Here is a 13,261-nt window from a genome sequence, read left to right on the forward strand (position 1 = left end):
TTTCATCCGAATTTGAATTAGTTTAACAGTAGAATCTAAGTCTCTGTGGGATCGATATCTGGACTTAACAGTCTATATTACTTGTACGACCACGTATACTTGCGTGTGCGTTTGGGAGCAACAAGTTTTTGGCGCCGTTGCGGGGACTTAGAAAAATTTACTGTTTTTCTAATTTAAGTTTGTTTTTCTATTCAAGTCTTTACTTTTTCGTTGTTCTACTTGTGTCACTTCAGGCTTCTCTGGTTTATGCCACGCACTCGAAGTTCAGGAGCACCGTTAGTTGATCTTGATCACGAAATCGAAAGGACTTTTCACCGACAAAGAAGAATGGCTAACGAAGCGGCAAGGCTCGCTCTTGAACGAGCGAGAGAGAGGATAGAGCCGGAGACGGCGATGAACAGGGTGCAAGAGCACAAGAACAACGAATTCTTCTCTCCAGTTATGCTAGGCCTAGTCTGGCAACTATTGCTAAGGCTATTGTTAGGCCTGAAATCACTGGAAATTTTGAGCTAAAAGAAGGAACAGTGCGGCTGGTGCAACATACGTGCCAGTATATGGGTAAATCTAGTGAAGACCCGCATAAGCACTTGATGCAGTTTGTGGAATTGAGCGAGAATTTCCGATATAGAGATGTCCCCGATGATTATGTGAAGCTATCCTTATTTCCGTTTTCATTGATTGGTGAAGCAAGGGAATGGTTGACTAATCTACCGGGGTCTATTACTTCTTGGGAGATACTATCCAATAAGTTTATCGACGATTCTTCTCACCCAAGAAAACAAAGGAGAGCTGCGAGGAAGAATTGCTAACTTCACTCGAAAGATTCCGAATCTCTTCCACACGCTTGGGAGAGATATAAGGGCTATCTCGCGCGATGCCCCCATCACGTACGCCAAAGGAGATCATTGGCAACTATTTCGTAGAAGGACTTAACCATGAATCAAGGGCCCTGTTGAATGCTTCAGCTCAAGGGCAGATCTTGAACAAAACATATGAAGAGATGGAAGATCTTCTTGAGATGATGTCTGAGGGCCATCATGAATATCACGAGACTAGCCGAGGGTTACCACAAAAGGCTGCTGGGGTTCTTAAAGTTGATGATGTTGCAGCTATTCGGGCTGATATAGGTACTCTTACTAACGTGATGTTGAGGGTGTTTCCTCAAGCTCAGCAGATTCAACCAGTTCAGCATATTCAGCAGGCAGCATGTGTAGGTTGTGGTGAACCTCATGACTATAACAATTGTCCATTGAATCCAGAGTCCGTTTATTTTGTGGGACAGCAAAATCGTGGTAGCGGAAATCGGGGAAACTATTATGGAAACAACTACAACACTCCATTTGGGAAGCAGGATTTTCACAAACCGCACAATTTTCAGCAACCTCAAGCTCCGTCAGCGAGCAATTTAGAGGAGATGATGAAGCAGCTCATTGCTCAGAATCAAGTGACGCAGCAGCAAAATCAGAAAATTCAGAGCGAGATGCAGAAATCTATTCATGAGCTTGAGCGTCAGATGGGGCAGTTGGCTCTTATGCAGAATGTCAGACCTCCGGGTGCTCTCCCTAGTGATACCGAAAAGAACCCGAAAGAATGCAAGGCAGTCACCTTGAGGAATGGTAGAGAGCTCGAAGAAGCGCCACCGAAGAAGAAAAACCTAGCGAGGCGGGCGATCCCACGCTAAGCGAGTTGAACCAAAGCAAACAGTCGCAGAGCAATATGTAGAGGAAGTGGTGCGCCCACCCCCTCCCTTTCCACAGCGACTTCAGAAACAGAAAGCAGATTCAGCTTGCAAGAAATTTCTTGAACTCTTAAAGCGGTACACATCAACATACCTTTGGTGGAGGCTGTTGCAAGAAGTCCCAAAATATGCTAAATATATTAAAGATGTGGTTGCAAACAAACGGCGATGGACGAGTTCGAAAGCTGTTGCACTTGCGAGGAGTGCGGTTCCGAGTGAGGAGTAAGATTCCTCCAAAGTTGAAAGATCCAGCGAGCTTCACAATTTCGATTACAATTGGAAACATTGAAGTTGGGCTAGCATTGTGTGACTTAGGTGCGAGTATTAATCGATGCCCACGTGTTCCGAACGTTGGGCTTGGGAGATCTAGGCCAACCACTATTACTGCGGTTGGCGGATCGATCTCTCGCTTATCCGATGGCATTATTGAGGATGTTCTTGTGAAGGTCGGCCCGTTTATTCGCCGGTTGATTTTGTGATACTTGATTATGAGGCGGATAAAAGTGTTCCTCTCATCATGGGGAGAGGGTTCTTGGCTCTTGTTGATCTTTGTGTAATCCGAGTGAAGGATGGGAAGATGTCCATGACAGTTAATGGACAAGAGGCAACTTTTGATGTGTTTAAAGCTACCAAGCTTCCAGCCCATTATGAGGAGTTGAAGATGATTTCCGTGGTGGAACCCGAGCTCACTAATGCCGAGTTAGATCATTTTCTAGTTTCGCGAGATCCGTTGGAGACAGCTTTGGTGTATGGGGAAGATCTGAAAATTGACGCGAAGTGGAAGAGTGTCTTAGTATTCTTGACACTTCATGTGCTTATCTACGAGCACGTACACCGGTTGAGGAGCTAGAGAGACCGGAGTCATGGAAGAAGCCGAAACCATCTATTGAGGAGGCTCGGTTCTTGAATTGAAACCATTACCGTCTCATCTCCGCTATGCTTTCTTGGGTAGTGGAGACACATTGCCCGTAATCCTCTCTGCTTATTTGAATGATGTGCAGGTTGAACGTGTGTTGCGAGTACTCAGAGATCGAGTCCGAGCCATTGGGTGGTCGCTAGCTGATATTCGGGGTATTAGTAGTTCATTCTGCATGCACAAAATATTATTGGAGGAAGACAGCAAGCCTAGCATTGAGGGCCAGAGGCGATTGAACCCGGTCATGAAGGAGGTGGTGAAGAAAGAGGTAATCAAGTGGCTTGACAGCTGCATTATTTATCCCATCTCTGACAGCAATTGGGTGAGTCCTGTACAATGTGTCCCGAAGAAAGGGGGCATGACTGTGGTGGAAAACGAAAAGAACGAATTGGTGCCTCAACGGACTGTTACGGGTTGGAGGATATGTATTGATTATCGCAAGGCCGAACAACGCCACCGAAAAGATCACTTTCCCTTGCCCTTCATGGATCGGATGCTCGACGGGTTGGTGGGCATGACTATTATTGCTTTTTGGATGGTTACTCGGGCTACAACCGGATCATGATTGCACACGAGGATCAAGAGAAGACCACATTCACATGTCCATATGGCACGTTTGCATCCGGAGGATGCCCTTCGGTTTGTGCAATGCTCCAGGTACTTTCCAGCGATGCATGATGGCTATTTTCACCGATATGGTGGAAAATTATGTGGAGGTATTTATGGATGACTTCTCTGTTTTTGGAGATTCTTTCGATGACTGCTTGAATCATCTTGACGCTGTGCTAGCCCGTTGTGAAGAAACGAACTTGGTCCTCAACTGGGAAAAATGCCATTTCATGGTACGAGAAGGAATCGTTCTTGGGCACAAGATATCGAGCAAAGGAATAGAGGTTGATAAGGCGAAGATTGAGGCAATTGAGAAATTGCCACCACCCGTTTCAGTCCGGGGAGTGCGCAGTTTTCTTGGGCATGCCGGCTTCTACCGACGGTTCATCAAAGACTTCTCAAAAGTTGCCAATCCACTGTGCAAGCTTTTAGAGAAAGATGTGAAGTTTGTGTTCAACGAGGCCTGCCTGACGGCTTTTGAGGAGCTGAAACGAAGGCTGGTATCTGCTCCTATTATAGTTGCACCCGATTGGTCTCTGCCATTCATCCTAATGTGTGATGCAAGTGACTTTGCTGTGGGCGCTGTCCTTGGTCAGAAAAGGGAAAAGATCTTTCACCCTATTTACTATGCCAGCAAGACACTTGATGCAGCCCAGATGAACTATACTGTCACCGAGAAGGAGTTATTGGCGGTTGTCTACGCTTTTGACAAATTCCGATCGTATCTAGTGGGCACGAAAGCGATTGTCTACACTGATCACACGGCAGTGCGTTACTTGTTTGCAAAGAAGGATGCAAAGCCAAGGCTCATTCGTTGGGTGCTGCTGCTTCAAGAGTTTGACATCGAGATTCTTGATCGAAAGGGCACAGAAAATCAGGTGGCAGATCACTTATCAAGGTTAGAAGATCGGGAACATGTGGATGAAGCAGTGGGGATTAATGAAACTTTTCCGACGAACAACTCTTTTCGCTCTTAAATCAGTTGAGGTGCCATGGTATGCAGACATGGTGAACTTTATAGTGAGTGAGATTTACCCCCCTGGTGCTAATCACGAGAAGAAGAAGCGGATTCTGCATGACAGTCGTTTCTATGTGTGGGATGAGCCCTATCTTTACCGGGTTGGCACAGATCAGCTAATCAGAAGATGTGTTCCAGAGGACGAGGTCTCCGCGATTCTCGAGAAGTGTCATTCATCACCCTATGGAGGACATCATGCGGGGGACAGAACAGCTGCCAAGGTACTTCAGTCCGATTTTCTGCGGCCGACGTTGTTCAAAGATGCTCATGAATTTGTACGAGCATGTGATAGCTGTCAGAGAACCGGGAATATCTCCAAGCGTCATGAAATGCCTTTGAAGGGCATCTTGGAAATCGAGTTGTTTGACGTGTGGGGTATTGACTTCATGGGCCCCTTCATACCATCCAAGGGGAATAAATACATATTGGTGGCTGTAGACTATGTTTCGAAGTGGGTGGAGGCCATTGCACTTCCCACCAATGATGCTAGTGTGGTGGCGCGATTTCTGAAAAAGAACATTTTTACGAGGTTTGGAACCCCGCGGGCCATCATCAGTGATCAAGGTACGCATTTCTGCAATCGGCTCTTTGATAAATTGTTGCTCAAGTATGGGGTGAAGCATAAGATAGCAACTGCCTATCATCCTCAGACAAGTGGTCAAGTGGAAGTATCGAACAGGGAAATCAAGAGGATTTTGGAGAAAAGACGGTGAGTGTAAGTAGAAAAGATTGGTCATTGAAGCTTGATGACGCTCGTGGGCATCCGAACAGCTTACAAAACTCCGATCGGTACATCTCCTTATAAGCTCGTTTTTGGTAAAGCATGTCATCTACCAGTCGAGCTTGAGCATAGAGCATATTGGGCGATCAAGAAGCTGAATCTCGACATGGTTCAAGCTGGAGAGAAGAGACTGTTGCAGCTGCACGAGTTGGAGGAATTTCGCTATCATGCTTATGAAAACGCGAAAATGTATAAGGAGCGCACCAAAAGAATTCATGACAGGCGCATCCAATCTCGTGACTTTGAGCCTGGGCAGTTAGTATTGCTGTATAACTCCAGGCTGAAGATTTTCGGTGGAAAGCTAAAGAGCAAATGGTCCGGACCATTCGAGGTAGTTCGAGTGACTGCACATGGTGCTGTTGAGCTTAAAAGACCCCACTCGGATGAGACATTCTTGGTGAACGGACAGAGAGTGAAGCATTACTATGGGGAGGCCACTGACCGCGCCAAAACCACCATCGATCTAGAAGAGGCTTGAGGGGAGCCTGCGTCGTGCCGCGACGTTAAATCAGGCGCTACTCGGGAGGCAACCCGTGTGTGTAAAAAAAAAAAAAAAAAAAAAAAAAAAAGTGTCGTGCCACGACCCTAATGGGAGGAAAAAAAAAAATAAATAAGGCGCTTGTTGGGAGGCAACCCAACCTTTTGTAGATATAAGTCACGTTTGTTCATGTTGCAGGAATTGGGTGAAAAATGAAGAAAACAGACAAGGTGCCCAGTGATTTACGCGATCCACCCGCGATGCGGAAGGATCGCCTGAACTTCTGAAGCATTACGCGATCCACCCGCGATGCGGAAGGATCGCCTGAACATCTGCAGGTTTGCGCGATCCATCCGCGATGCGGAAGGATCGCGCGGGTCGGCCCGGTTTGTAATTTCCGTTCTTAATATAGGGTATACACGCCCCCCCCCCCCCTTCATTGTTCTTTCCCACTCCAATCCCCAACCCTTCCCATTCCTTTCTTCCACGAAAAAAGCATCACCATCCCCTTCCCTATCTAACACAAACAACTTCAAGTTGTAATCCATCCCACATCAATACCACAAGGTAAGTGTTCCTCTTTCCTATTTTTTTTCTCTCTCTCCTTGTCATTGTGTTGGGATGTGTAGAGTAGGGATGTTGGGTATGGGCGAATTGTGAGGGCGGGGATTGGTATTGCTTGTGTTAGGTATGAATGTGGCTAGAATATGACTCCCATTGCATAAGGGACGGTTCTTCAACCCTCCCATTGTGACTCAAAGTTAAGGGACGATTTTACGCCCACAAGGTGTTCGATAAAAGTCCTAAACCAGGTTTTTGTGAATTGTGAAGTCTTGAGTAGCAATGGACCATTTACCGAGCATAGGACCCTTTGTGAAATTCCTCGCACCCTCAAATTCGGATTGTGAGGGCGGATTGGAAAATAGTGATTCATGTTCCGTCCCAAGCAACATGACAATCGTGTAATTCGTTTTTGTTTGCTAGGTCTTGTAGACGTAGTTAACTTCTTTTGTTTTTTTTCTTTTCGCCATATAGTTTGAAGTAAGTGTGGGGTTGTTTCACGACCCCGTCATGACTAACCTGCACCTCTCGTTTGGTAATGCGTCGTTTTGCAGGAAAAATGGTTAACACTACATCCAAGGGAAAAGCTGCCGCCTCCTCCTCCCAAGGTACAAAAAGAGGGCGAACACAAAACCCGCCCAAAGAGAAAAAGGGGCAAACATCCGGAAAGGGTAAGCATCCCGCGGTTGTCATTCCTCCAGCAACTAAAAGGACAACCACACCCCGTCTCTTGGGGGAAGGAGCAGAATGGTATGCGGGGTTTGACACCTCGAAGGGGTACACCCATGAACGAGCTATCAGTCGAGCCCCTCTGAAGAAGAATTTTCGGGATATCCACGACCGTATAGTTGCCATGGGCTGGACGTCGGTGTTTGAGCAACCGGGCCCAGTGAATGTCGATTTGGTCATGGAATTCTATGCTTGCATACCAAACCGCAGGATTCCAGATTCTGTGTACTTACGGCGAAATTGGGTGCCACTAACGGCATCGACCTTGTGCGGGGCAATCGGCGTCCCGGATGTGCCCGTCGAGCCCTTACTAGAGTTCATCAAAAGGCCGGATTATAGGGCCATCCGGGAGACTCTGTGTGGAACCAACTCAAAGGCTCAATGGGCACGCTATTGGGCCTCTTCGGAAGCATAGAAGCATGAGCATGAGCAACTTTTGTAGAGAGGCCCGAGTGTGGCTGCGCCTCCTCAATGCGAGAATAATGCCACTTGATCACTTCTCGGAGGTACAACGGGAGAGAGTGTGCCTTGTGTACTTCTTGATGACGGGGCAACCGGTAAACATAGGGTATTGGATGCTGCAGGAAATCCGCCGAGTGCGTCTTTGGGAAGTCAACACGGCTAAGTTATGGAAACACTCTCACTTCCTACCTAATGCAGCTCGACACGGACTTAGCGTACTCTACTGATAGAGTACTTGATGCGCCCGTCGACCCACTCGATATCTCCAATGTCATGGCCCCAGCAAGTGTATCCGGACATCGCTTGACCCCGGCGGAGGAGAGGTCTGCCCAGTCTACCGTACTAGCTCAGCTGTACTCGGGGATGATGGTTGCGAGTGAGCATTTTGATATTGATCTCACCAGGGTCTTCATTGATAACCCACACACCCCACATTCTCGGGCGTTGGTGGGCGAGCTATCTCAGCTACCCGCGGATGAGGACGAGAACTCAGCTGACCGAGTACTGACCGCGCTCGAAGATGAGGATGAGGAGGAGTCGCTGATGCAAGGCGACGACAATGAAGAGGAAGAAGACGCCGCGCCGAGGCGCGGGCGATGATGAGGATTTCCTCGATGAGGACGATTAGGCCCTAGTGGGCCCCGGGGAGTATTTCTTACCTCATTTGCGTTTTTCTCGATTTCATATATATACATGCATTGAGGGCAGTGCATACCTTTAAGTGTGGGGTGGGGAAATACGTCCCTGGTTTGTAACAACATGTTTTGAGGTTGCGGATGATGATTAGTATGCCTTAGGATTTTTTTTTTTTTTTAGTAGTTTTGCGTCTTAGTGTCGAAAAAAAAAAAAAAAAAAAAAAATTCAAAAAGATTTTATTTTCCTTATTTTTCTTTGATAACTTCTTAAGTCCCTCATTAGTAGGCACTCATCATCCACCCCCTTTGGTTTTCTTATGGCCTCGGTTCTTTCCCGAGGGGGGGCCTTTGAACCGGGCGTAGGTAGATTTTTTTTTTTAGTCATAGAAAGGGCTTTTCCTGATGACGGGTGGATGACAACCTGCTTGAGGGAAAATCAGTCCGTAGGCTAGGTACATTCAAATGCTAGGTGCACGGGATAGGCGAAGTCTGGGCATACTAGCGATCTTGAATTGTTTGATGAAAGCATGCCGTGAAATTGTATTACTTCTCTTGGAAACACTTGAAATTGGTTTTTGTGACTCATATGACCCACTAGGCATTGTGATTTTCATTGCTGTTTGATTCGAGGGACAACCGGATCCCTCTTGCGTTAATTGTGTGCCATGTGTGTGTAAGGATTTTTGTTTATATCCATGTTTGGTATTGACATCTAGAACTTGCCCTGTGTGTTCACAAAGCGAAATGAAGTTTGGCGGCACCTAGAAAGTGATAGAGGCGTTTCTTTGATTAGCCACTAAAGAGCCTAACAAGTTATCCTACCAACTTGCAAATAACACCCTAGTTAACCCTTTTGAGCCTTTAGCCTTTTCTTTGATAGCAGTTAATTAGCCTTTACCCCTTCGTTCTATAAAACTCAATGTTTGATCCAAAACACTCCTGAAGCACTTTAAGCATTTACATGTATAATGGGAGTTGGGATGTGAAATAAGGAGGGAAAATGGTTATTAATTGTAATCTAGGAAGACAATGGGAGCACCGAATGAAAAGAACTAATTCACTTGTTAGTTGGGGATGCTAAAAAAAAAAAAAAAAAAAAAAAAAAAAATCTGAAAAAAATGTTGTGTGCGGTAGCGAAAAGTTTTCTTTCTAACTTGTGTGACTTTTTAAAAGAGTGGTGCTTAAACAAAGAAAATGGGTGAATTGGGAGAAATTTAAAAGTTGGATGGTGTTGAATAAGGGCTAAGAAAGAAATTGTGCAAGAATGATAAAGGTATATGTATTAAAGTGCTTAGGGAGGTTAGTCACTATTATCCAAATAATTCCTACCCGTCCCTTAGCCTACGTTACAGCCCTCGAAGTCCTACTTGATTCTAGGTTCGCCTTACTTGTATTAGTAGAGTGGTTACACTACGGGCAAGCATATGGTATGTCGTACATTACATGTGACGTTCTTTGTGAGAGTGAGTGCATTATTGATTTCAGGTCCATCGATGTAAACTTACGATTCTTGATGAGATATGGACCATTTTTTTGTGGTGAGGGCACATAACTAGCAATAGAGTGGTGAAGTGTTGATTTCTTGATCATAAGATTACCTATATGCGTTAAAGTGGTGTCGTTGAGTCAACTGTTTTGAAAGTCGAAATGTTTTCGTTGAAAAGAAGTACTTAGTCTTGAAAATGAGGCTTTTAAAACCTTTGGCATGGGTTTCGCAATACGGGTATTTGGTTTGTTGTTGAGAATCTCGTTTCAAGACTTAGCCATACTAGCCGAATCCCGTTGTAGACCTGTTTGAATGAGTAGGCTGGAAGTAGAGTCTGAGGTTGGTTTGTGTCTGCTCGAGGGCGAGCAGAGTCTAAGTGGGGGGTGGTGATATTTGGCACAAATATCATGTTTTGTGTCGTATTACAACCTCTTATTATGACTTGTATCGCCTAATTCATGAAGTAACCGTCGTATTTGAACTTATGTCGTTATGTTTTATGTGTATAGGTACGATGACGACAAACGATGGAAAATGTGCTTGAAATGCTTGGAAGTCGTAGCAGATGTCGGTTGGCTGAGGTGACGAGTCGATAACCGCGAAGGGCGAACTAAAAGGAGAGTAATCAACTGCAGAACATCGCTTTCCTTCCGCATCGCGGAAGGATCGCGAGAAGCTCCAGAAAGTCAGGCGATCAGCCCGCATCGCGTGAAGAAAGCGGAACAACCAAACTCAGTCATCAGATTCCGCGATCAGCCCGCATCGCGGGCAAAAAGGCGAGAAGCTGCAGATCCTTGCGCGATCCTTCCGCATCGCGTAAGGAAAGCGGGATGCGGATGTTTTCCCGATTAGACTAGGATTTGGATTCCTTAATTAATTATTTTTACCCTAGTATATATATAGACGTTGGAATAGGCGAGAACGGTATTGGGGGATTTATCCAAGGATTTGTAAGCCACCGTTCTCTTTTTCTCTCTCTAGGTTTTTTTTTATTTTTCATCTTTTTCAACCCTAGATTATTCATGAATTCTTTTGTCTATGAACGAATCATGAGTAGCTAAACTTCTTAATTCTAGGGTTGTGGCGAAAGACTTGAAAGTTGATTTGATGACAATTATTATCTATTGATTTTCCATATTTTGGGTTGCTTATTTATTCTTGATCTTAATTGTTTGATTATACGGCCAATAGTTAGACACTATACGTGGTGCGCGAATTGGACTTGAGAAAGGGAATTCACGTACGTAATGAGAATAAATAGAGTTTGTTCGATTTAATCGATTCGCTACTGAGGATAGAGATATACCCTTTAGCCCTACTTAGTTGAATACGGAGAAATAAATGCGTTCTTGTTACCTCTAATGACCATAGAGATATAGGCGTTATAGTAACATCTACAGGCTTGTGAGTAGTTCGAGAGAATATCATAAAGCATAATTAACCCGTCAACTAGTAACCCAGGAAATAAGATAGGTGAAATTGTCTGAAGATCAACTGGATTGTCGAAAGCCATGACCCTAGATCTTTCTCTCATCTGATAATTCTTACAATCTTTGTCAAGATATTCCCAGTTACAACAAACACCCATCACAAATTGTTTACTTTTCAGTTGTAGTTTAGTTCAACAAACATCTTGATTTTCACTTTCTTGAATAGTTTCATCCGAATTTGAATTAGTTTAACAGTAGAATCTAATTTCTCTTTAAAATGCTTCCAATCAACTAATTGATTATTGTGATACATCCAATGAAACTATTCGAGGGCATCCCCATCGAGATAGGAGGAGGCATAATATAATCTGTGGGTATCCGAGATGGCGTAAAAATCAAAATACAGCTCCGCTTGAAGAATCCAATCCGCTGCGTTGTATCCGCTGAATCGACCCAACTCCACCGGAGCCATCTGAGAATGCATTGAAGCAACCTGAGAGCACTGAGCTTGAAGCAATTTCTAATTGGACTTCATAAGAGAATGAAGAGTGAAAACCATCGTAGAATATGTGATATTTGCGAGTTCGTTGTCCACCAGAGTAGAGTAGATGGATTCAATGAAAGCACCAATGTAACAAACTAAGCTTTTGTATTGATCAGTAAAAGAACTTACAATATCAATTTCAGTAACTAAAAGGAAAAAAATAGAAAAGGGAGGTTCCAGACTGCTATTACAAAATAGCTAATGAAAAGAAAATAACTCAAGTCTTAGCATATGCCCTAATGGATTATTTCTCTCTTCTCCATATAGGCATCTTTCCAAGGTCCCACATGTAATTTGACATATTCCCACATGGGCCCTCTATATTAGTTATATTCATAACACATTGCCAATACATCAATGCTCTCTCAGAGAGACTTGAGTGAGAATTGTGGCGAAGAAAAGACGGATCTAGAGTTTTAATTTGATGGGTTTAATTTTTATGATTTTAATTGCTCCTCTAGTACGATTTATAACACTTAGAATTGTGGTTCAAAATGTAGTAATTATTAAATTTTTTGATGCATTTGACATGTAAATCTAAGCTCCATATGAAAAGTATCTGCATTCGGTTAATCGTAGTTTATTAGCTACATCGGCACTATTTCTCAAAGGAGGCATCGAGGTATTTTGTGTTAAAGTCCGACGATCCAAACTTGAGAACTTCATTCAAACTTAACCAAATTTGAACAAGAATATGTAAGTATAACAATCACCTCGCTGATCTTTCTAATGATCATACTATGGTCATTGTCATATCTCACCAAGCAAGGGACCACATGGCAAAGATAACTTTGCGCTTTATATATCATAAAACACATTTAAGGCGAATTCAAGATTTGAAGTTTATGGATTATGAAGTTGAACTTTATAGGTTTCGAAATTTATTATATGTATTCGGTAACTTTCTCATCAAATATACGGTTAGGCCAAAATTCTTTGAATCTTGCACCTACGGCTGTCGTACTAGCTTAACTTTGACAACCTTAATCATAATAGTTGTCTGTTGACTTTGCTCTTTAACCCCTTGAAGTTGTTCTTCAAAGATGTTCTCAAATTACCTTTCATGGAGTACATGTTATAAACGATACCTTTCTCCTCCTTTTAACTTCCCGATTTTACTTTGATCCACCGTTGAAGTTGTAAGACTTAGGGCCCGTTTGTCGTAGAAAAAAAAAAAAAAAAAATCATTTTTTTTGAAATTTTGGAGTTGGAGTATGTATTTGGCCATAGTTTTTGAAATTGTTTTTTTCGAAATGTAGTTGTTTTGGTTGTGAAAAAAGTGATTTTTTTTTTCAAAACAAGTTTTTCTTGTTTTTGAAATTCCGGAATACAACTTCAAGTTGTATTTGAAATTCTTATGGTCAAATCTTGAAAAGTGAAAAAAATGAAAAAAAATTCCGAAATAAAGTGAATAATTCTTATGGCCAACGCCTGTAATCTCCTCGAAATCGAATCTTGATTCGGCATAAGAAAGATACTTGTATATATTACTAGGTTGTCAGCATTTGTATATATTACTAGGCTGTCACCATGAAGAAACATTTGTATATATTATTAATTAAAGAAAATAGGCACCAATTGATTATTCTTCAACGATCATTTATTAACTTTTTGACTAAGAAAAGTTCTTTCATTTTCACATTACTCATAGCTTATCCAATTATAAAAAGAAAATAGACAAAATTTAATTAATATCCTATTGCATTCATCATTTATTAATTTTTTGATCAAAAAAAGTTCATTCATTTTCACATTGGGTGTCAATGGTTTTATAAAAGCCCGGCTTAACCGGCAGACAAGCGTCACAAGATCGATTATTAGGTTTTTTTTTGAAAAAAGGATTTTTTTATAAATCTACCCCTACCAAATAATAG

General features: G+C 43.0%; 1 protein-coding gene across 1 annotated transcript; it reads left to right on the forward strand.

Annotated features, from left to right (window-relative positions):
- Window positions 1–5,027: 5,027 nt before the first annotated feature.
- LOC132043631 (uncharacterized) lies at window positions 5,028–5,540 on the forward strand. Its single transcript, XM_059434109.1, has one exon. The coding sequence runs from the start codon at window positions 5,028–5,030 to the stop codon at window positions 5,538–5,540; it is 513 nt and encodes a 170-aa protein (XP_059290092.1).
- The last annotated feature ends 7,721 nt before the right edge of the window (window positions 5,541–13,261 follow it).

Source organism: Lycium ferocissimum, unplaced genomic scaffold (assembly GCF_029784015.1).
Source record: "Lycium ferocissimum isolate CSIRO_LF1 unplaced genomic scaffold, AGI_CSIRO_Lferr_CH_V1 ctg26233, whole genome shotgun sequence".
NCBI classification, from domain to species: Eukaryota; Viridiplantae; Streptophyta; class Magnoliopsida; order Solanales; family Solanaceae; genus Lycium; species Lycium ferocissimum.